Source organism: Nothobranchius furzeri, chromosome 8 (assembly GCF_043380555.1).
Source record: "Nothobranchius furzeri strain GRZ-AD chromosome 8, NfurGRZ-RIMD1, whole genome shotgun sequence".
In the NCBI taxonomy this organism is placed as follows: Eukaryota; Metazoa; Chordata; class Actinopteri; order Cyprinodontiformes; family Nothobranchiidae; genus Nothobranchius; species Nothobranchius furzeri.
In genome coordinates, this window is record NC_091748.1 from 55,969,534 (window position 1) to 55,989,928 (window position 20,395).

The window sequence follows — 20,395 nt, forward strand, 5'->3', positions numbered from 1 at the left end:
CATTTGTTCCCATAGTCAATCAATTCTTTCTGTAAGCTCCAACATAATCTAACCTGCTTCAGCACGGTCCAAAACTGTTTGCCCCTGTCTCCATCCAACACACCTGTGTCCATTTTGCACCATGATTAAATAGAGGTGGAGGAAGTGACTTGTTCAAAAGATCAGTGGGTTTGCCTCCATCTAGTGTCAAAACCAATAACTACACCTTCAGTTAAAATGGCTCTCACAGTAAGTATACAAAAAACATGTATAAAACTACAGCCTAGAGGCTCTTTTATGCAATGGCAGGAATGCAGAACTGTCAGGTGGCAGGAACAGCCAATCACACGTTAGCAAGTACCAGCACAGCCAATAGATGAGCTTATGGATGGTTCTAATGGGAAACAGGCTTCAACAGAAGCAGTTGTTTTCCGCTTGGTCCTAGTGCTCAACCAGTGTCTATTTAATATGGTGTAACATTGTTTTTGGACGGTAAAAATTGCAGGGTACCAAAATTTTGTTTGGAAAAAAATGGGGTGGGGTCGTGTCCCCCCACCCCCCAAAACTACATCCATTTATATGATAAACTTGTGTAAATTAAGATAAGCTAATAAGAGTAGTTGTTATTAGCAGCTTTGTCATCTCTGCCAAGTTTGTTGTGACATTTGAAATCTAAATTGTTTTGCCACACCTGGAAAAACTGGGTCCTGAAATGGGACAATGATCCCAAATACAGCAGATACAGGTCCTTCTAAAAAATAAGCATATTGTGATGAAGTTCATTATTTTCTGTAATGTACAGATTAACAGACTTTCATATATATTAGATTCATTACACACAACTGAAGTAGTTCAAGCCTTTCATTGTTTCTAATATTGATGATTTTGGCATACGGCTCATGAAAACCCAAAATCCCTATCTAAAAAAATTTGCATATTTTATCCAACCAATAAAAGAAAAGTGTTTTTAAAACAAAAAAGTCAACCTTCAATTAATTATGTTATAATTGTACAATTCTGTTAAAAACTCCATTACTGGGAATTGTATATTTCTGCAGTTTCCACACAAGATGAAAATGTGTTGTTAAAACAAAAGTTTATTCCATTTTCCAGTAACATTACTCACATATTTACAAAACCATTTACACAATATCAGACAAATTCAAAGTTAGAGCTTGTCATATAAAAACATTTAATCAATCTGTGAGGTTGACTTAGAAAAAATGTTCTGTGATTCAACAATGAAACACATTTTAGACAGTTGAGGATCTTTTTAATGTGGTCTTATAAAAAATCTTTAATCCAGTGTTCCTGTAGAGGAAAGAGGTCAACATGATAAGACACACAAACACATCTGCATGTGGGTGAAGTTAAAATACCAGAGTCAAAAGATGACATGGAATAATTTGCAAAACTTTGCAGGATTGTTTCATGTCTTTTTTTATGATTTACCTTCAAGAAATGCAAACTCATCTATGGCCTCTATTGCATTGTCTGTGGAGGAAAAGTAGAAGAGTGTGCAATTAATATTTTCATTTATTATTATTATTAATATTGTTAAAACTGAATCACTTCATGCCTGTTTAAAGTGTTTTCTCCACCAGATGAAATTATAACATTATTATTAACATAAATACTGCTTTTTAGCTACTGAGTAATGAAGAAGAAACAAGCTTTTATATAGTGCCTCTCGAAATAAAAATCAGGAGGCACTTAGTGATTTCTATCAACCTAACTAAAGCTTCCTTCTTTATATATAATCACCATTTTGTTTTGAACAACATGACTTTTAAAGTCATTATATTCTCTAGCACTTCCACTTTTCATGGAGATACACAAATACGTAGCATCCAACTTCGTCCGCTTATCCGGGGTCGGGTCGCTGGGGCAGCAGCCTAAACAGAGGCCCAGACTTCCCTCTACCCAGCCACTTGGGCTAGCTCCTCCAGGGTAATCCCAAGGCGTTCCCTGGCCAGCCCAAAAACATCCAGCGTGTCCTGGGCCTTCCTTTAGGTCTCCTCCCAGTTGAACATGCCTAGAAAACCTCACCAGGGAGGTGTCCAGGGAGGCATCCTAACCAGATGCCCGAGCCACCTTAACTGGCTCCTCTTGATGTAGCAATATTTGTTTCTATAAAATTATGTTGCTAGAAGTATTCTTAATTTCGAAATACTCTTAAAAATGACTTTAAAAAATGTATCAAAATAAAAGGAATCAATTTCTGAAGTCACTTTGAAATGTTTCAGCTCTTACCCAAGTCTTTTCTTTGTAAAGTTTTCCTCTTTCCTTGCTGAGCATACACCATAGCATCTTTGGCAATCATCTCAACAAACAACTCCTGGAAAAAAGGGAAAATTAGGTCAAACTTGTAGGTTTGGTGTATTTTACCTGAAACTAACACGTGTGTTTTGCATTAAACAATGGCAATTGGTTTATATTAACTATTTTGTGGACTAAAAGGTTTATTCTAGATAAAACGTGGGGGACGTGACATGAAAACATTGACCTTCTTACTGAGTAAACCGTTTTACCGTAGCTTTAGCGATGATGAACACAGACTCCTGGCTAGCCAAGGACACGTCTGGATCCGTCTTCATCAGAGCTTTGATGCGGGCCAGCGGGAGTTTGGACAGACGGTTATGGGGCACGACGGCCGGGCCTGTCAGCTGCTGACCCCGGTCCTCTGCCTCCACAGCACGGTTCTCCTCCTCACTCCCGCACCGCTCAGCTTCGAGCTCCGCCGAGGGAACGGGCGTTGCTGATGACATTTCCTATGGCCTCACAATCGTGTTTTGCTGTTATAAAAACACTCGAATATCTCTCATTTTACACGTCCCAGACAACAACATCAACCGCCTCGAGCCAGCATGTGCTTCCGGTACATCGTGGAGCGAATGGTGTTTATTGGTCAAAAGCTCAGACCCCGCCAACAAATACTCGTCTGTGATTGGACAATTGTTAAAGGATGCCTTGTCATTGGTTAGAATTGACGTCAGTCAAAATATGTAGCAGCAAGATTCTGGAGTGAATGTACAATTTGGTGACGCTGTGTGGCGATATTTCTAGTTTTAATTCACGCATTAGAGGTTTTAATGTTGTGATTTTTATTTTTCTACATTATGAGAAATTAAAAACAGTAAAAATAAGTTGGGGTCAGCTCACAAGTGGTCCACTGGAGGGCGGTAAAAGGCGCTGAAGACACCAAACTACTGAAATCAATTCCCTGCAGTTTACTTTTTAAAGTACAATGTTGGCAGATAAGAGCCTTATATCACAATAGCAATTTTACGTTTCTGGAAAAAAGTATGTGTAAGTGAAATAGTGTCTCTTTGTTAAATCTCTGCTTACACCATCATCATCACCACCTCCATCATTCTTAGCTGATCATTGTCAAGAGATGGACAAAATCCAACCAGGTAATCAGATTACAAACATGTCTTAAAGACCTGAAAGACTCTTACTTTTCTATTTCCATGTTCAGAGAAGACATTGGCTGTATTTTTTGGACCTGAGAGTTTTAAGATCACAGCTTGAAGACATTCACTTGGCCTCCAGTACTAGTGACAGGATCCTTGGTGTTATTCTGGACCAGGATCCATCCTTATACTCTCAGATAAAACATGTTACAGTTAGGGTAAATTTGAGTAACTCATCACTTTAGTCATGCTGCTGGATTTAGATTGCTGGGGGGGAAACTGACTACATTTCCTAAATTAGCTGCCTTAAACTCTGTTTAAATACTGACTACACACAACACCCCTCTGATAGTCCAAATATATATATATATATTTTTATAAATGCCATTTTGACCTTTTACTTCCTTGACATCTGTAGGGCAATAGTTTCCATATAGGTCTAACTATCTGTAAAAATATATTTCTTAGGACAAACAATCACAAAAATTAAGATTTTCCTGAAGTTATACAGTATTACCTAATTAACGAACATCATATTCACCGTTTGTTTAAAACTCGTATGCAGATGAAGTTTATTCTAAGAACAGCTGTTTTAATATAATCACCAACAAATAACCAACATTATGTGCTATATGCTTAGGTACATAGGTGCTTTAGTCTTCAAAAGTATGTTTTCAGCATTTTTATGAGGTCAGTTTGTGCCAGAGGACATGATGATCAGGCCACTAATACACAGTATTAATAGGATTGGGAGGAGTGCTTTAGCCCTCTGAGGATCTCTTCACACGTAAGGACACAGTCCGGCGTCAAAGCCTCCGGGAACAGACATGAAGGACCCACAGCTCCCAGGTAAAACCCTTTCATTTATGTTATATTTGATTTAACTATATATAATTATCATTTAACTCACCTTTAAGAAAGTAAAATGCTTTTATTCTTTATGTATTGGTGTTTTAAAATATTTGTAAGACTGATGACTTATGAACAGGTCTAACAACATTTTTCATTACTTAGAGTGAAAATTAAAGCCTATATTAATATTTTCTGTAAGTTAATTTAATGTGATAAAAGCAGAAACTCCTGTTAAATATTATCCAAGAATAAAGTATGTGCACCATACATTCATTTGTTTAATGGTATTTCATCAACCAGGCAGTCTAAGTTATGTATTTTCTTTATGCTTCGTCATTCAGATGATCTGTTACCACTCTGACTTTATTGTTGTTCTGCCAGCACAGTTGGCTCGTGTATTTATCCTAAAAATAACGTCCTACCTTTAGAAGTGACATCCAGTCTAGGAGAAACAAGTAATCCTCATTAACCGGGAAGTTTGCCAAGTAGCAACTAAATTTAACCAACAGTGACCAGGACAAGTCAACCTATCGCTGTTTGGAACAAATGGAGTTGCCCAGCATTAGCAAATTCTGACATGGGAACTTTTGGGCCCATTTTATCACCTCTCAATGTCAGGCTGAAACTCTGAGGGACAGTTTCCTGTAAAACAAAAGAAACATTGTGCAGAGCTGAAATGTAAAACACTGTCCTGCTTTGGCCAGATGTTTTTTTTTTTTTGTTTTTGCGCATTGTTTCAAGAATTATGTCTAAGAAATAGTCGGTTTCTAGAGCTGACAGAAAGTGGATAGGTTAACGTGATCTAACGTGTTTAAAGATTTGAAATGAAAACAAATGTGCTGAAAGTGATGAAAACTGTTCATCCATGCGTACCTCAAACTTCAGTCATCCGGTTACACTCAGAATTCAGCGGAGCAAAAGGAGCTCTATTAGTTTTTTCAATAAAGTTATTTTGTACAGTAAAGAAAAAAGTAAAGTTAGTACACATTTCTTTGCATTTTAAATAAATCAAGGTTATTCTATGTTTTAATGTTTCACCCAATTTTATAGGCAGGCAGAACCCAAAAACCAACAAAATAAGTAGAAGAAATAACCTTTATTCAAAGATGTAAAAGCAAGTGGACTTTTATGTCACATGAATGACGCAGAGGTCAATCTCATTACCGATAGGACAACTTTACGTCTTCTGCCTGCACACTAATTAGCAATCAGAGTCAAACTCTGACGTCAGAGCTGCATCGAATCTAAAAAAGGTGCCTCTCTCTGAATTCCAGTATTTTACAGGTCTTTTCTTTTCCTTCTTTCCTTTTTGAAGGCATCAGAGTGCGACTATGGCCAAAGCAAAAAACAAACAAAAGTTCAGACAAGCCACCAAAGGTGGAAAAGTCAGCCTTGGCCCCCCCTTCTGCCACCTGTGTCATCCCACAGCTTACTGAGGCAGAGAAAATGAAGCAGACCCCATTTGAAAGGATCATCTACGACATGGCTCACAATGAGAGGATAATCAATGACCTGATGCTGGGGCGGAGGGTTGGCTTTTATGAGCTGAGGGGAGAGATCGGTCATGGAAACTTCTCCACAGTGAAACTGGGGGTCCATGCCCTGACAAAAGGTAAAAAAAAAAATGTTGTATCTTTTATTTATATTTATTTTTCTGAGCTTTCTCTCATTCCTCTCCAGCTCTTCCTGGAAATTTTGGTATTAAATGGATCAAGTTAAACATTTGGCGGTCACTTCTATGTGTCTTAATTATCCTCGGATTCTCAGCATGTGTCTGTGTCTTCATGTTACCCATTTACTTCTTCAAATTAGTCACTGAAGGCCAAATTCTCCTCCTTTGTCACAGAGAGAGTTGCTGTTAAAATTGTGGACAAGCCGCGACAGGGTAAGAAGTGCTCACCTGTCAACCCCCTGGAGATCAGCTGCATGGAGAAGCTGAACCATCCCAACATCGTGCGCCTTTACGAGGTGATTGAGACCAGCAGGAGGCTGCATCTGGTGATGGAGTACGGCAACGGTGGAGACCTGTTCTCCAGAATCACCACCAGAGGGAAGCTCGATGATCTGGAAACCAAACTTGTTTTTGCTCAAATCATCTCCGCTGTTAAACACATGGTGAGACTCCCTCTGTCGTTATGCACTGTGCCACATGTGGCATGGATTGTGTTGGTTTTTATTACTTCAGTCTTGAGGAAATCTTTGATCATCTAAACGAATGATGATTTTTATTGTTACTTTAGTTGCATGAGACAAGAGATGAATGAAGTAGCAATAAAGCTTTTAATTTCAGCTGAATGCAAACTATTAGGTTGTGTTTTTACAACCTAGAATAAAATGGGTTCACAATTTTGGGAAAACAAAAGAGCTAGAGGATTTAAATGTTTCCATCAGACGTTGTTAAAACCTGACACGATGGATGACGAAGTTGGTGTGGTGACTCAATGGGTTGAAGTGAGTAAATCTGTCACTTTAACTGACTTTAGTTCAATTAAAAAGAGATTTTCATTTCACGTCTTACTTATTCAACAAAGTTTTTAATTGTGAGCGATGCAGCTGTCGGAAAGGGATGGAAAAAGAGGATTTCAAACTCCTTAAACTATTCTATTTGTGTGATTTTTCAGCACGACCGCAACATCGTCCACAGAGACCTCAAAGCAGAGAACATCTTCTACACCACAAGTTACTGCGTCAAGGTTGGAGACTTTGGCTTCAGCACAGAATGTGGCTCCAATGAGCATTTGACCAGTTTCTGTGGCTCTCCACCCTACGCCGCTCCTGAACTCTTCAGGCAGAAAGGCTACAACGGCCAGCACTCGGACATCTGGGCTCTGGGTATTCTCTTGTACTTCATGGTGACGGCGACTTTACCCTTCTATGGAGACAACATGGGGAGGCTGAAGCGCTGTATCCTGCAGGGGGCTTACAGCATCCCTGCTTATGTGCCTGACCCATGCCAGCTTGTCATTAAGGGAATGCTGCGAACCGTGCCTGCTGATCGCACCCCAATCTCACAGATTACAAACAGTACTTGGCTGAGAGGGATTGAATACCCTCAACCATATGTGTTTTTACCTCCATCTCCTGCTCACTTTGCACAGGCCAACCCTCCCTTGAGTGTGGAGGAGGAGGAGGTGAAGAACTTCATGTCTGCTTTGGGTGTTACAAAAGTCCATTTTCAAAACAATCCCAATTTGGACTGTAAAAGCCCGTTGACAGGGACCTACAGGATCCTCCTCCATAGAGCCCAGAAGAGGAGGTTAGTGGAGGCTGTGGGATACTCAGCACTTCATCCTGAAGACTACGAGAGTCCAAACAAGTGGACTGAAACATCCATTGGTAAACAGATTCCCTCCGCTGTTTGCGTTATACTATAGAAGAAATGGCTGGTGCTTCAGACTCGTGGACCTTGTTATATCACATGTGGATCAAAATGTCCCACACATGGAGGATGAGGGCCCTTAATAGGCTTTCTGTTCTGATCACAGTGGACTTACTGACACAGAACATCGTCTCCGAATGGCTATCAGCATCTTCCAATCCCTCTTAGAGAGAACGTAAACCCTGTGAGGTAATCCAGGACCACAGGTAATCCCGCTCAGGGAGAACATGCTTCCTCTGACAGAAAACGTGAGCAAAAAAAAAAAAAAACAATTGTAGAAATTAACATAAAGTGAGTGAAACGTAAAACCAGTCTAGGCCGCAGTAAAAGCACCATTCAAGTAAAGTTTTGCAATACCACTAGCAGATATTTCCCAGAAACAATTAATACATGCTTTGTTCATTTACTCACACGTATCTGGGGCACGTCTAATTTATTCACCGTCTGAATGAGTTGGATTCAGTTCAAAACAGTTTTAATGGAGCATTTAGAAAAATTGGCCTTAAAACAAAAACAGAACAGGATTTATTGTGTCATTAATGCTGATTAAAATGAGATTGTCTCATCAAAAAGCATTTCTAAAGCCTTGTCACCAGGAAATAAGAGAAAGGTGAAACGTCAGACCTTGAGAAAGAGGCGGGTTTTGAAATGACCACAAACTCTTTAGTGATGTTGAAATATCAACCATAGTTTGGCAATATTCATGAAACATTGTTTTAGTGAAATCTCCCGTTCATTTAAGATTGTGGGAGCCTTTTCACTTTCTCTTTTCTCCAGCGATCTGCCTTCAGGGTTTACCGGTGTTTCTGAAACAGTCCAATGTTAGTTTTGCCCGTGTTTGCAGGCACCTGTCCTGTTGTAATGCCCGCCTCAGAAACTTGATATTTTGCAAACTGTCATCCTTCTGCCTGTTCACACATGAATGTTTTAACAAGAGCTAACACTTTGATTTTATCAACATCCAAAAATGTGCCAAGAAGAACTTTATTTAGGAGTCCTGTTGTTGCTCAACGTTGCTTCCACTTGAAAAATCACCAATCTGCAGAATCTTCTGCAGATTTATCTTTTACACTCTAAAAGGAAGCCACTATTCATGTTTCTTATGACGTGCAAATTAATGATAGCATCTGTGTGCAGCTTCAGTTTTTGGAGGGTAAAAGTAGCCCTACCCAGGGCTTTCCATGTTAATTATTAACAGTGGATGTTGTGTAAGGTAGTTTTATAATGTTTAGGAAAAGCTTACGGTCACTTGTGCATTCATAAATATGAGATTATGTTATTGAACCTTGTTTGAACAAGTTAATCCCTACTTGATTGGAATTTTCAAAAGGATGTTGAAAATAAAATATTCCTTTCTGATTCTGTTTCTCACTGTTCCACACTGCTTCATCTGTACTTTTCCTTTAGGGGTTATTATGTCGAGCCAAGGCTTCAACTGAAGAGGTAAACTCGCGTTTGTTGGTAATTGTACTTGTCAGCAATGGAGCAGCTTAGAGTTTTGGATGAATGACAAAAATCTCCAGATCATAAAAACAAGGTTGAGCCGATTGTGAAATTTCACTTTGCCTTATTTAGACATCCTTCTCTTCCCGGAAGAGGCAGAATGGGATCATGAGGCTACAGGAGTAAAACGCCAGATGCATTAAGTCTTGATCTAAATGCCTCCATATCAGGTTATTCCTGTAATAACTTAAAAAGTGTATGGGTTCATTGGGGAATCTAAAAGTAAACTCTTGCCAGAGAGCTTCAAAATGTGTCAGGTTTTTGGTTGCTGTTGGACCCAAGAGCAGCGTTATGATTCAGCTGGCAGGTGAACTATAAAGAGCAGGCTCTAACAGGTAAACATGATGTGAACAGGGGCTCTCAGTAGTGTGTGAACTGGGGGAACATTTGTCCTGAGGCAGGTGATCACAAACAAGGACCAGGTGAGCAGAGCATATTAATGAAAAACAGGTGTACATAATCACTGACTGGGAAGCTGGGAGAAAAGCCTAAACAACGCGGATCATGCCACTGAGGGGTCAGTTTCACCAAATTAGATTTTGTATTAAAATCATTTTATTGGACATGTTGTCAGAAATGCTCTTTATAACAAAACATCTCTTTCCTGTAAAAAAAAAAGAAGATTTTTTTAGCTTTTCTTAGAAAACTGCATTCATACATTTCTGAACATTCATAGACATATACTTTTATTTTATTTATTTTTTTACATAGGATTCATTTGCATTGGGCCCATTGTTCCATCTCTTGAAGATGTTTCCATTTGCTTCCATAGGTTTGAATGTTGGTAATTTTACTCTTAAAACAATTCTCAATTTTTACTTTCTTGCAACCAATTTAGAAAGGTTTCATATATTTGATTCATTTGTCAACATGAACATAAAAAGACTTAACAGTTTATCCATCCATCCATCCATCCATCCATCCATCCATCCATTCATCCATTGTACCCACTTTATCCATGCAGGGTCGTAGGGGGATGGTGCCTATCTTCAGGAGTCCTCAGGAGAACAGGTAAGGTGCACCCTGGACAGGTTGCCAGTCCAACACAGTGCAAGAAACACACTCACACATACGCACACACCTAACCTAGCCTAACAGTCACGTTTTTGGACTGTGGGAGGAAGCTGGAGTACTCGGAGAGAACCCACACATGCACATGGAAAACAGTTCTCGCTGCAGAAAGCCTCCGAACTGAGATTTGAACCTATCTTCTTGCTGCAAGGCCACCACTGCTCCACTATGCAATAACATTATTTTATTACTTCCACATTAGAAGTTTAGCAGCTCAACTTCTTCTCCCTTCATGTTACAGCTTGACATAACACAACTCAAAAGAGGCAAATTAAAGACAGCCTGTTTACATGAAACAAAACGTGCATATGCGTAATAAAGATTATGTTAAATGCTATTTTTACTGTAATTATCTTGACAGTGTCGCGGGGGCGGGGTTAGAGGGTGGCAACTTGGGCTCAAGCCCCAGATGTTTTCTGAAAGCCCTGAATCTGAATTTTACTCTCAAATGAGAGTGGGAAAAAAAGGCTTGGAAGTAACATGCAGTACCGACAGACACCAGAGGGGGTGCAGCTCTGCAAAGTAGCCTGCATGCAGCCCGTCGGAGTCTTCAGTTGCCTGTAAACTGCCCCTGCGATGCATGCATGTGAAGACTGATGTAAACATGAATGTAAGGAAGTTTGTTAGACTCAAAGAACCACGACAGATTGATAACGATCAACCGAACAACAATCATCAAACATAAACAAAAATGGCTTCAACTCCTGGTAAAGAATCTTAGTGGTTAGGAATCATCTCCATTTGTTGCACAACATCTTTTCTCAAATCTTTGTGGGTGGTTGAACATTTTAGAAGTTGGATACAAATCATTTGGTGTTTATTCAAATCTAACATAGGACGCACAAAAACACACTATTAACTTTTTGTTTGGAAAAAATGGATGTGCATGTTGCACCTCTCCTTTGTGGTCTCAGAGTGGAAGTGTAGGACGACAAGCATGCAGATGGGCTTCCCGTAGACGGTTTCTGACAGTTTGTGCAGAAAATCTCTGGTTATGCAAACCAAATGGTGCCACAGCTGTGTGGGTGGCTGGTCGTAGGCGATCGTGGAGGAAGTAAAGGTACTTCATGGTCTGGCACACGTTTTATAAACCATTTATATGAGTTACTACATCTCTCCTGTTTTAGTTTAACTTTATTTTCTCTCCAAGTGGTTTTCTCCTCAGAAGAAGCCACAATGGTGTTCTGCTGAGCTTTGGTGGTCTCGTGGAGGGGTACACTGCTGACACAATGTTATATTTTCTCATTGGTATGAGTAAAAAGATCAATGATTACGTTGGGATTTGAACTGGTCTGATCTTTATTCAGTCATCTTGATTCTCACACATGCATACCAAAATCTCGCGTGAGTTAGTCATCACACAGTCGGATTGATTAGCATCACCACACCAACGTTTTTGTTCTTTTTTTTATTTGAAAAAAGAAAATAATAAAGTACAGATAGAGTGCTCATATAAAAAAATAAGTCTAGAGCATTATAAAAGACTCAGCTCAGCTTATCACTAAGGTGTTTTACATTTATTTCACAGAAAGGTAATTACTCACATTTCAAAGCTGCCAAAGGGTGGCTCATTGTTAGCAGGTTTTACGTTTCATAGAGAAGTGACCTGCATCATAGAGTGTGTTTACATGCAGCCAGTAACCCTTTTAAAACCCGAATATTCACGATAACCCGGTTCCGCAGGTCCATGTAAACACAGCCAAAAACCCGGATATGCTCATAACGGGGTTTTTAAAAACCCGGTTACTACACCTGGGGTAACCCTTTTCTAACCTGAATGTTTGGTCGTGTAAACGCATATCGGGATATCCCCATCAAAGCGCGTGTTCTGCGCATGCTCTGTTCGCAAGGAATCTTGGTCTTTTGAGTAGCGAGACGTCTTGTATGCGCCAGAACACTGGAAGTAAACAACAAGTTGGGAGCAACATGGCGAGTCGCGGCACAGCACCACACTTTTGGAGTGACGAGGAAACTAAAGCGCAAACAAACGCGGTCGCTATCTCTTCCGAACTGGGAAACATGTTGTTGTTTTCACGGACACCGGAACAAGAAGAACCAGAAATGATGCATATGACGCTACCCCAACGTCCGCATTTAAATCGGGTTATGCAAGTTAGGGGTAACTCTTTCTATTTATGCTTGTAAACGGGTTATTCTGATCAACTCAGAAACCCGAATACCGACCTTAACCCGATCATAACCCGGATATTGGCTGCATGTAAACGTAGTGACTGTGGCTCATATAGGTGGCTCTGGTTTTACTGTTCTTGCTAAATACTTGAGATTACAGCTTTTGCTATAAAGAACTGCTTACATGATTCACATTCTCTGTCAACAACTGGAGAAATCTCACTCTGATAAAGATGATAACTGATGGCTGACAGAGGGGTGAAAAGGCCTCCCTCTTCTCCAATCTTGTTTATCCTCTTTTTTGTGATCTGCAAAGACACATTTCATCATGACAAATGGGTGAGAATGTCTGCTATACTACATTATGGAGACGGTGTGTTGTGCAACTTTTCACCTAGGGTTTAGGTCTTTTATCCACATCCTGGATCAGAATCTGCACCCATTTGTCCATTGGATTGCTGCAGATAGTCCGCTCGGTTCCACCACGTTTCTTTACGAAGAACCTGGACAGCAGAAACATTTTCGTTTTTACTGCTCTGACATGGATCGGTTACCTGCTTGTGTGTGCAGGTTTTTCCATTATGAGTTGCCAGTTGTAACAATGTGGAAAAAACAATAGATCAGGATACAACATTAAGTACTCACACAACCGCTCTGATGTTGCAATCGCCATCTGTTTCCTGCAGCCTGTAATGAAAAGTGTTTTTCCTTGCAACTTTGCCCATCATTTTAACATAGCCAAGGCAGCAGTTGTCATATGAACCTGAAGGGAAGAAAAACACACAAAGATACAGAAAGTGAGCAAACATTTTTAAATATTGTTTTTAGAGGAGACGTTGAGCTTTTAAAAAAGCATTTCTGTTCTCTATCTGCAGATCAAAGTCCATCTCAGAGGTTTTAGTGATTATTAATAAACTGGGGTCCATCCCCTTGTCTGAAAACCACTTTAACCCTGATGTCATCAAAGATTCACCCTTTTTGAACCATTAACTTTATATTAATAGATAAAACCATCTCTCCCTAAATGTAGACTTTTTGGCTCTGTTGCAGATTACAATCCAGTAATGTTTGGAAAACTCCTCATGTGAGTCTAAAATAGATCTCAGAAAAAGAAAGAACAGTAAAAGGTGATTTTCTTTCATTGACTATCTTAAATCTACATCTGGTCATACCCATCAGGTTTTACTCCCTGCTTGGATGCGCCTGCTGCTTTTGTATCCTTCTGCTGGATTCAACTGGTCTGTGTAAACATTTGCATACCATACTGATCAGAATATTTGCTCATATCCTTTGTATTCCTGTTTAATTTTGCAGGTTTTCACCCAGTCAATCATAATTTGTACCAAATAACGTAGGCATGCACATGGGTACTTTAGCTGTTATAGTTGTGTAAAAATGACTGGATTGTAATCGTTTTTGCACCCTGTTATGTTTATGAACAAAACACTAACTACTCTTGTGATGCCTCATTAGGAGAAAGCTGCTGCAGGAATTTGAAGCATTTAGGACAAATCAGGAATAATTAATCCCAAAATAGTTTTGATGCACAGAGCTTTGGGCTAGGTCTGCAGTGAACTCTGTGGCCTTTTAAAAAGCAGCAGTAAACTCGTCTGTCCAAGCTGACTTTGTGTGACCTCGTCATCTTCTTCCTCACCAGCTTCTTTTCTTGCTGCTGTTTCTGTCATTTCTGGCTTCTTTGGGATCCTTTTTCTTTTTCTTTCTTCACATTTTTAATCCTTTTTTTTCTTTTTACTCCTTTTTATTATAATTTGAAAAGATTTTTTATTTTGTTCTTGTAAAGTGTCTCTTGATTTGTATCTCGAGAGGCACTATATAAATAGTTGTTTCTTCATTTTCTTTTCCTTTTTTTTCTTCACATTTTTTATGAAATTTTTCCTTTGTACCAGTTTTTTATCATTATATTTGTATTCTTTTTTTGTTCTTGCCAAGTGCCTCGTGATTTTCATCTTGAGAGGCACTATATAAAAATGTTTATGTTTCTTCTTTTCTTTTATAAATGTAATAGATTCATCAGAGTTATAATTTTTACTGATATATTAAAGAAGTTGAAAAAAACTGAACTTGAACTTGTGAGAAAGTGTTTAGAAATAAATCTGTTACTCTGGCGGATTAAAGCAAATCCTATTCTTTTGTGGAACTTCTGTCATCACACCTAAAGGCTCCACGGTGGCAAGTCCTGACAGACACAACCTCGGTATGTTGTGGTAAAAAGCTTCCAGTGCAATTATTCTCTTCACTGCTGGTTTTGTTAAAGTGTGCTTAGTAAACCATCTGAAGCTACAATTGTTGTAAACTAGGTCAAACCAGGACTTTCTTAAAAAAAATAAACAGTCCAGACTCTGAAAGCTGCACATTTTAACTCCCACAGGAACAGTGAAAATGTTGCACCATAGTTAAATGGTTCCACTCAACCTAGTATGTTATATTACAAGGCTGACTGGAAGCAGTTGACAACTTGGTTAAATGAACTCAACATTTCATTTCTTAGAGTGTATATTCTGCAGCAAACTGGGATTATAATCTGTTCAACGCACCTTGTGCCAGACTCAGGTACATACAGGTGAAGAGCAGGAGGAGGACGAGAGCTTGACACTTCATGTCTGCTGTTGCCGGCTGCTGCTATCTTGGATTAAAAAACAGAGAAAGCACAAACATGACTAGTCCACCGACTCGACACTGCCTCGCCCCCATCTCCTGGGGCACAGATAAAGTATTTTTCCATCACAAATTCCTTCATCCATCCTGCTGTGCATTAAAAAATAGGGTTTGATCTCTAATTACAAATTCAGCTTGGGCTCCAGCTGTGTCCAGCTGTTCCTTCTCTAAGGCTGCTTGTTTACAGAAATCATGCAAAAGTACAGGAACTTAAGCAGTTCTCTCAAATATTACAACGTTAAAATATTATACATTCAAAAAAACTCCAAGTAAAATCAGACATGTTTTCAAAAGCCTGCAGAAGATCATACCTGCTCACATCCAGGATCTCACACGACGTCTTCAGAAAAGGAAAAATCTTTGGTCTAGCCTGAGGAGGATGTGTGTTCTTATAGCCTGGTGATACCACACCTCCTCCGACACACAGTTTTAATCACTCACGAGACATGCAACTTGATCACTGGCACACACACACACACACACACGCGCACACACGCACGCACGCACGTGTAACCGGATTACAGGATACAATAAGATAATTAAAAGAAAAAATAAACAAATGGGCCAATAATTAGGTTCGGGGAGAATTGGAGGTTGTTTAAGAATGACTGGAGTCACGGGTATAGCATGAAACGGTTTATATACTAAATTTTAATAATAATGGGAAATATAACACATAAAGATAACACACAAAAACAGATGAAAACAATCGACAATAGTAAAATGGTCGGTATGAGATTTGATCATATGAGTCACAAGTCAGCCGGCGTCAAGTCAAATCCCCACGCTTGGGGTGAAAGTCAGAGTCCGGTGGTGCGATTTTTTCCTACCACACCGTTGAGATTGTTCACAGAAGAGAGCAGTCTGCTCTTCAGTTACTTGAGATGTCCTGGTTCGTTCAGTGGTTAAGGCTCGCCATCTCCCTCGTCAGGAAGAAATCCAGTTCTCGTTCCAAGTGAGTGATCATAGGAGTCGGGATCAAACCCAAGGAAAAAAAAAAAAACCCAGCCTGTAAACAACAGGACTGTTAGCGAGTTGGCATCGACCCTTCTCGTCACATCACAGCATAAAGTCTTACAGACTTAAACAAATGCTTCACTCTATTGGCATAGCCAATCATGTTTGGGTTCACAGTTCAACTAACATAACATCAATTTGATTGTCTATTAAAATAATTCTCAGTAGCTCTGGAAATATAATTACATATGACAACAATTGTTCAGCTCAATAGGCTCAGTTAGATTCTATTACTCTACACTATTCAACAAGAAATACATTCATGACAACAAGGATACATTTAGTTGTGTTTCTATACAGCATTGTGACACCTTGTATATCTGTAACACAATAAATAAATAAATAAATAAATAAATAAATAAAATGTTCTATAACAAAATTCAACAAAATATAAATTCTGGTCCTTTGGTCCACCTTTGTAAAATAATTCCTCCCTAATCAGTTAGCTTTTATTTATTTTTATTTATCTATTTTTTTTATTATTAAATGTTTGGTTAAGGGACGCATTGCTAATTCTATGGCGTTAGCTATAACGCCCCTGAGGACCTTGTACATCTAGGCCGTACCACCATTAACTGGCGGTTTGAGCCGTTAACTCCTGGGAATCCCATATGCCCTACCGCCGTTAACTGGCGGTTTGAGCCGTTAACTCCTATATGCCCTACCACCGTTAACTGGTAGTTTGAGATGTTAACTCCTGGGATCTAACGTCTAGCAGCCCACTGCTGTCACCTCGGTTGCTGTAATTAGCTTTTTGAATTTAATAATTTACTGAATTTAATCTCATTCACTCACCAACGCGCTCCAACGGTTCCCTCCTACAGAGGATTGGTTCACTCTGTCGTCTCCACACAAATCTATAAGAATGGAATTAATTTGATAAGCTATTTAAGTTTCCCTTTTTTTTTAAGTTGCATCGTTAGCTTTTTCTCTTCTTTTTTCTTTACTCACCGCGTTGGTTCCAAGTTCCTAGCTCTTATTAGAAGGAGTCAAGTCCGCCTCTCCCTCTATCTATGCGGCACCCAAATCAGGGTTCTTCACGGCCTCGACCGTTGTTTTTTTTTCTCTCTCTCTCTCTAACCGCTCAGTCTTTGCTTTCTGTATCTGCGTGCTGCACAGCCGTTTGTCTCTCCTCTCGCTCAGCTGCGTCGCACGGTTTTATTTCGCGGAGGCGGGACTTATTTCTCTCAGCCAATGAAATTTCAGATTCCCACCTGGACCAATAGTATACAGCTTTCCTCTTCTGTTTCTGTTAGGGATGTTCAAGATTCTTGTTTTAACCGATGTTTAATATTAAACTCGTTATTTTAGTTATTCACCCTTCCAATAATTCATTATGAAATTATCTATTAGTTAATTAGATATCTATTAATTAGTATTGTTAATTTCCTTAATTTATATTTTATATTTTATCTAAATTGAGGATGGATCATATTAGTAAGCCAATTAGTTAATACCTCATTAAGGTTCTAGCTTCTGGGTTACATCCTCCCCCATTAAATATCATGCACGTCCCTGTGCATTGTTTCTACGGGGTACACAACTTCTTGAGTAAGAGAGTCAATAAAAGCTTTACTAAGTCCTTGGAAAAGGGACCTAACTACGGTCACTAGTGGATTGCCCAATTGAGAGTAAGTTAGTCTTTGAGGAGGCTGACTACTTCGTTCAGATCTCCTGACATACATCTCTGGTTGCACAGTATCATGCTCATCCGTTTCGGTTTGATTCTCAACTGAGACAGGACGAAGTGAGCTCTCTGTTTCCGACAGAGCTGATGAGCTATTCTCTAAGACTTTGGTCTTTTCAGATGTATGTGTCTGATCGTGTATGATGGGTTCAAAACTTACATCACGTTGCTGCGACTTTAGGACACCATCCAATTGAGGTAGGTTTGTGTTAGTTTCATCCCCCGTTTCTACGTCAGGTAAGTATACTTCGTTTTTTTTCGTTTTTTCAGGTAAGTATGTTGCTGCTTCTTTCACTCTTTCAGGTAAGAATGTCGCAGTTTCACTCATTCTGTCAGGTAAGAATGTTTCGGTGTTGATGCCTTTGTCAAGTAAGGACAATTCAGCATTTTCATTACCAGCTAAGGTTGGTTCCTTGCGATCCCCTGTGTGTAAGGATAGTGTGTTTTGTTGTTGAATATTATTTACCGGTCCTGAATCTGCTATGAGTTCCCTATTTGGCAAGGTGACCGCTATTTGATAGGATGGTCGGTTTAGCACTTGTGGAAGATCAGAGTAATAAAACTCATCTACCTCTTCGTCAAGTGGCTCATCTGGGTCAGGTTCTAAGGCTGAACTCTGTCTTGTATGAGGTCTGCTAGGTTTCGTAACGCATTCTGTTTCATTTTCTAATGAAGAGAGAAAACCACAAGGCAGTAAAAGATCTCTGTGGAGTGTTCTGTTGGGTCCTTCTCCGTTCTGTGGTTTTACAGTGTATACTGGCAAGTTTTCCATCTGTTTGAGAACTATATACACTGTTTGCTCCCATTTGTCTGCTAATTTATGCTTTTCTCTTAAGCGAAGATTTCGGACTAAAACACGATCTCCCACACCTAGTGTGGACTCACGAATGTTTCTGTCGAACCGTTCTTTGTTCTTCCTCGCTGTTTTTTGAGAGTTTTTTATGACAATGTCATAACTCTGTTCCAGATGACTCTTCAGTTCTTTAACATACTGAGAATGAGTTATAGAGGGCTTGTTCAAATGCGGTAACCCAAAGGCAATATCTATAGGCAACCGAGGCTGCCTACCGAACATTAGCTCGTAGGGAGAGTATCCCGTCACGTCATTTTTTGTACAATTGTACGAGTGAGTAAGTGGTTTTACAAAATCGCGCCAGTGATGTTTCTCAGTGGCTTGTAAAGTTCCCAACATGCTGAGTAATGTACGATTGTACCGTTCAACGGGGTTGCCACGAGGGTGATAAGGGCTCGTTCTGACTTTACGGATACCAAGTAAAGAACAAAGTTCCTTGATTGTACGTGATTCGAAATCCCGTCCCTGATCACTATGAAGACGCTCAGGAAACCCGTAGTGGACTAAAAAATGTTCCCACAGGTTCTTCGCGACGGTGGTGGCTTTCTGATCTTTGGTTGGGATGGACACTGCATACTTTGTAAAATGGTCTGTAATCACTAAGACATCTTTAGTGTTCTTACTGTCTGGTTCTATGGAGAGAAAATCCATGCAAACTAACTCCATAGGTCTGGTGGTGGTAATACTCACCATTGGAGCAGCTTTGTCAGGGAGGGCCTTCCGACGGATACATCTTTCGCAAGTTTTAACTTTGATTTCGATATCACTAGCCATTCTTGGCCAGTAAAAACGGGACCGAATGAGATCTGTCGTACGTTCAACCCCAAGATGCCCCATATCATCATGTAGGCTTTGCATGACTGTTGAACGTAATGAATCAGGCAAGACTAACTGCAATGATGTCTCTGGTCCTAATTGGCGTCTCCGGTACAGTAAATCATTTTGAAACTCAAACCGTTTCCACTCTCTCAAAAGGTTAAGAACCACCGGGGGTTCTGCAATAGTATCAGTTGGCGGTTTATTGTCAGTCATAAGCAGCTGAATGACTCGGCCAATGGTTGGATCTTTCCTCTGCAAGGAGACAAGGTCAGCATGGTTATACTTGGGCACAGCAAAGAAACTGTCACTATTGTCTTCCAACTGGAATAGGTCTGGAATGGCCGCTGCAGACATGGCAAGTGACTGAACTAAACCACAAGGAGAATCAGTCTCATCCAAGACCATGTGCTTTTGGCATGTTGCCTTCACTGCTTCGGCTTGAAGTTGAAGCTCGACTTCTTTGACAGAGGATAAAAGATGAGATCGGAACTCATCTAGTCGTTGGCATTCCTCAGTGAATTTTGAGTTGTCTTCAGGTTTATCATGCAGCCTCCTAGACAGGCCATCCGCGTCAACGTTCTGTGTACCTGCACGGTATCTGATGTCAAAATTATAGGTGGACAACGCAGCTAGCCAACGATAGCTCGTTGCATCGAGTTTTGCCGTTGTTAAGAGGTAAGTTAACGGATTATTATCAGTAATGACAGTGAATGTGTTCCCATACAAATAGTCATGAAACTTATCTGTTATGGCCCACTTTAAGGCTAGAAACTCCAACTTGTGCGCAGGGTACCTAGTTTCACTAGAGCTTAAACCGCGACTTGCATAAGCGATTACCTGTGTGACACCGTTTTGCACTTGGTATAGCGCTGCACCGAGTCCGGTCGTACTAGCATCTGTGTGTACTAGATATGGGAGTTTTGCGTCAGCGTAGCCAAGAACTGGCGAAGTGGTAAGTTTTTCAATAATAGTTTGAAAGGACTTCTCACAGTCTTGGCTCCAACGATTCCCAA

The 20,395-nt window shown here is 39.9% G+C and overlaps 3 protein-coding genes across 4 annotated transcripts; 1 reads left to right on the forward strand and 2 right to left on the reverse strand.

The window, feature by feature from the left end:
- Positions 1-1,058: 1,058 nt before the first annotated feature.
- Positions 1,059-2,869, reverse strand: pole4 (polymerase (DNA-directed), epsilon 4, accessory subunit). Its single transcript, XM_015941672.3, has 4 exons — positions 2,511-2,869; positions 2,233-2,317; positions 1,432-1,473; positions 1,059-1,290 (listed from the first exon to the last, which is right to left on the reverse strand). Exons 1-4 carry the CDS (start codon positions 2,745-2,747, stop codon positions 1,277-1,279), a joined length of 378 nt encoding a protein of 125 aa, XP_015797158.1. The 5' UTR covers positions 2,748-2,869; the 3' UTR covers positions 1,059-1,276.
- Positions 2,870-4,166: 1,297 nt separating this feature from the next.
- On the forward strand, positions 4,167-7,887 carry LOC107373553 (serine/threonine-protein kinase NIM1). The gene is made up of 4 exons (XM_015941674.3): positions 4,167-4,244; positions 5,563-5,859; positions 6,094-6,362; positions 6,869-7,887. Exons 1-4 carry the CDS (start codon positions 4,223-4,225, stop codon positions 7,619-7,621), a joined length of 1,341 nt encoding a protein of 446 aa, XP_015797160.1. The 5' UTR covers positions 4,167-4,222; the 3' UTR covers positions 7,622-7,887.
- Positions 7,888-12,218: 4,331 nt separating this feature from the next.
- ccl25b (chemokine (C-C motif) ligand 25b) lies at positions 12,219-15,453 on the reverse strand. 2 transcript variants are annotated; one of them, XM_015941669.3, is made up of 5 exons: positions 15,318-15,453; positions 14,886-14,974; positions 12,976-13,093; positions 12,725-12,833; positions 12,219-12,638 (listed from the first exon to the last, which is right to left on the reverse strand). In XM_015941669.3, the coding sequence occupies exons 2-4, from the start codon at positions 14,947-14,949 to the stop codon at positions 12,725-12,727; spliced, it is 291 nt and encodes a 96-aa protein (XP_015797155.1). In that variant the 5' UTR covers positions 14,950-14,974; positions 15,318-15,453; the 3' UTR covers positions 12,219-12,638. The 2 variants fall into 2 exon arrangements, with proteins under 2 accessions (XP_015797155.1, XP_054586057.1); XM_054730082.2 differs by having other exon boundaries at positions 14,886-14,970; positions 15,318-15,363.
- Between the last annotated feature and the right edge of the window lie 4,942 nt (positions 15,454-20,395).

Coding starts and splice junctions, on each gene's coding strand:
- pole4 (XM_015941672.3), bottom strand. CDS start 2,747: ATGTCATCAGCAACGCCCGTTCCCTCGGCGGAGCTCGAAGCTGAGCGG. Junction 2,318..2,510: donor TCATCATCGCTAAAGCTACG/GTAAAACGGTTT, acceptor CCTTTTTTCCAG/GAGTTGTTTGTTGAGATGAT. Junction 1,474..2,232: donor TTTACAAAGAAAAGACTTGG/GTAAGAGCTGAA, acceptor TTTCCTCCACAG/ACAATGCAATAGAGGCCATA.
- LOC107373553 (XM_015941674.3), top strand. CDS start 4,223: ATGAAGGACCCACAGCTCCCAG. Junction 4,245..5,562: donor GAAGGACCCACAGCTCCCAG/GTAAAACCCTTT, acceptor TCCTTTTTGAAG/GCATCAGAGTGCGACTATGG. Junction 5,860..6,093: donor GGTCCATGCCCTGACAAAAG/GTAAAAAAAAAA, acceptor CCTTTGTCACAG/AGAGAGTTGCTGTTAAAATT.
- ccl25b (XM_015941669.3), bottom strand. CDS start 14,949: ATGAAGTGTCAAGCTCTCGTCCTCCTCCTGCTCTTCACCTGTATGTAC. Junction 13,094..14,885: donor GTACCTGAGTCTGGCACAAG/GTGCGTTGAACA, acceptor TCTTCCCTTCAG/GTTCATATGACAACTGCTGC. Junction 12,834..12,975: donor TGCAACATCAGAGCGGTTGT/GTGAGTACTTAA, acceptor TCTGCTGTCCAG/GTTCTTCGTAAAGAAACGTG.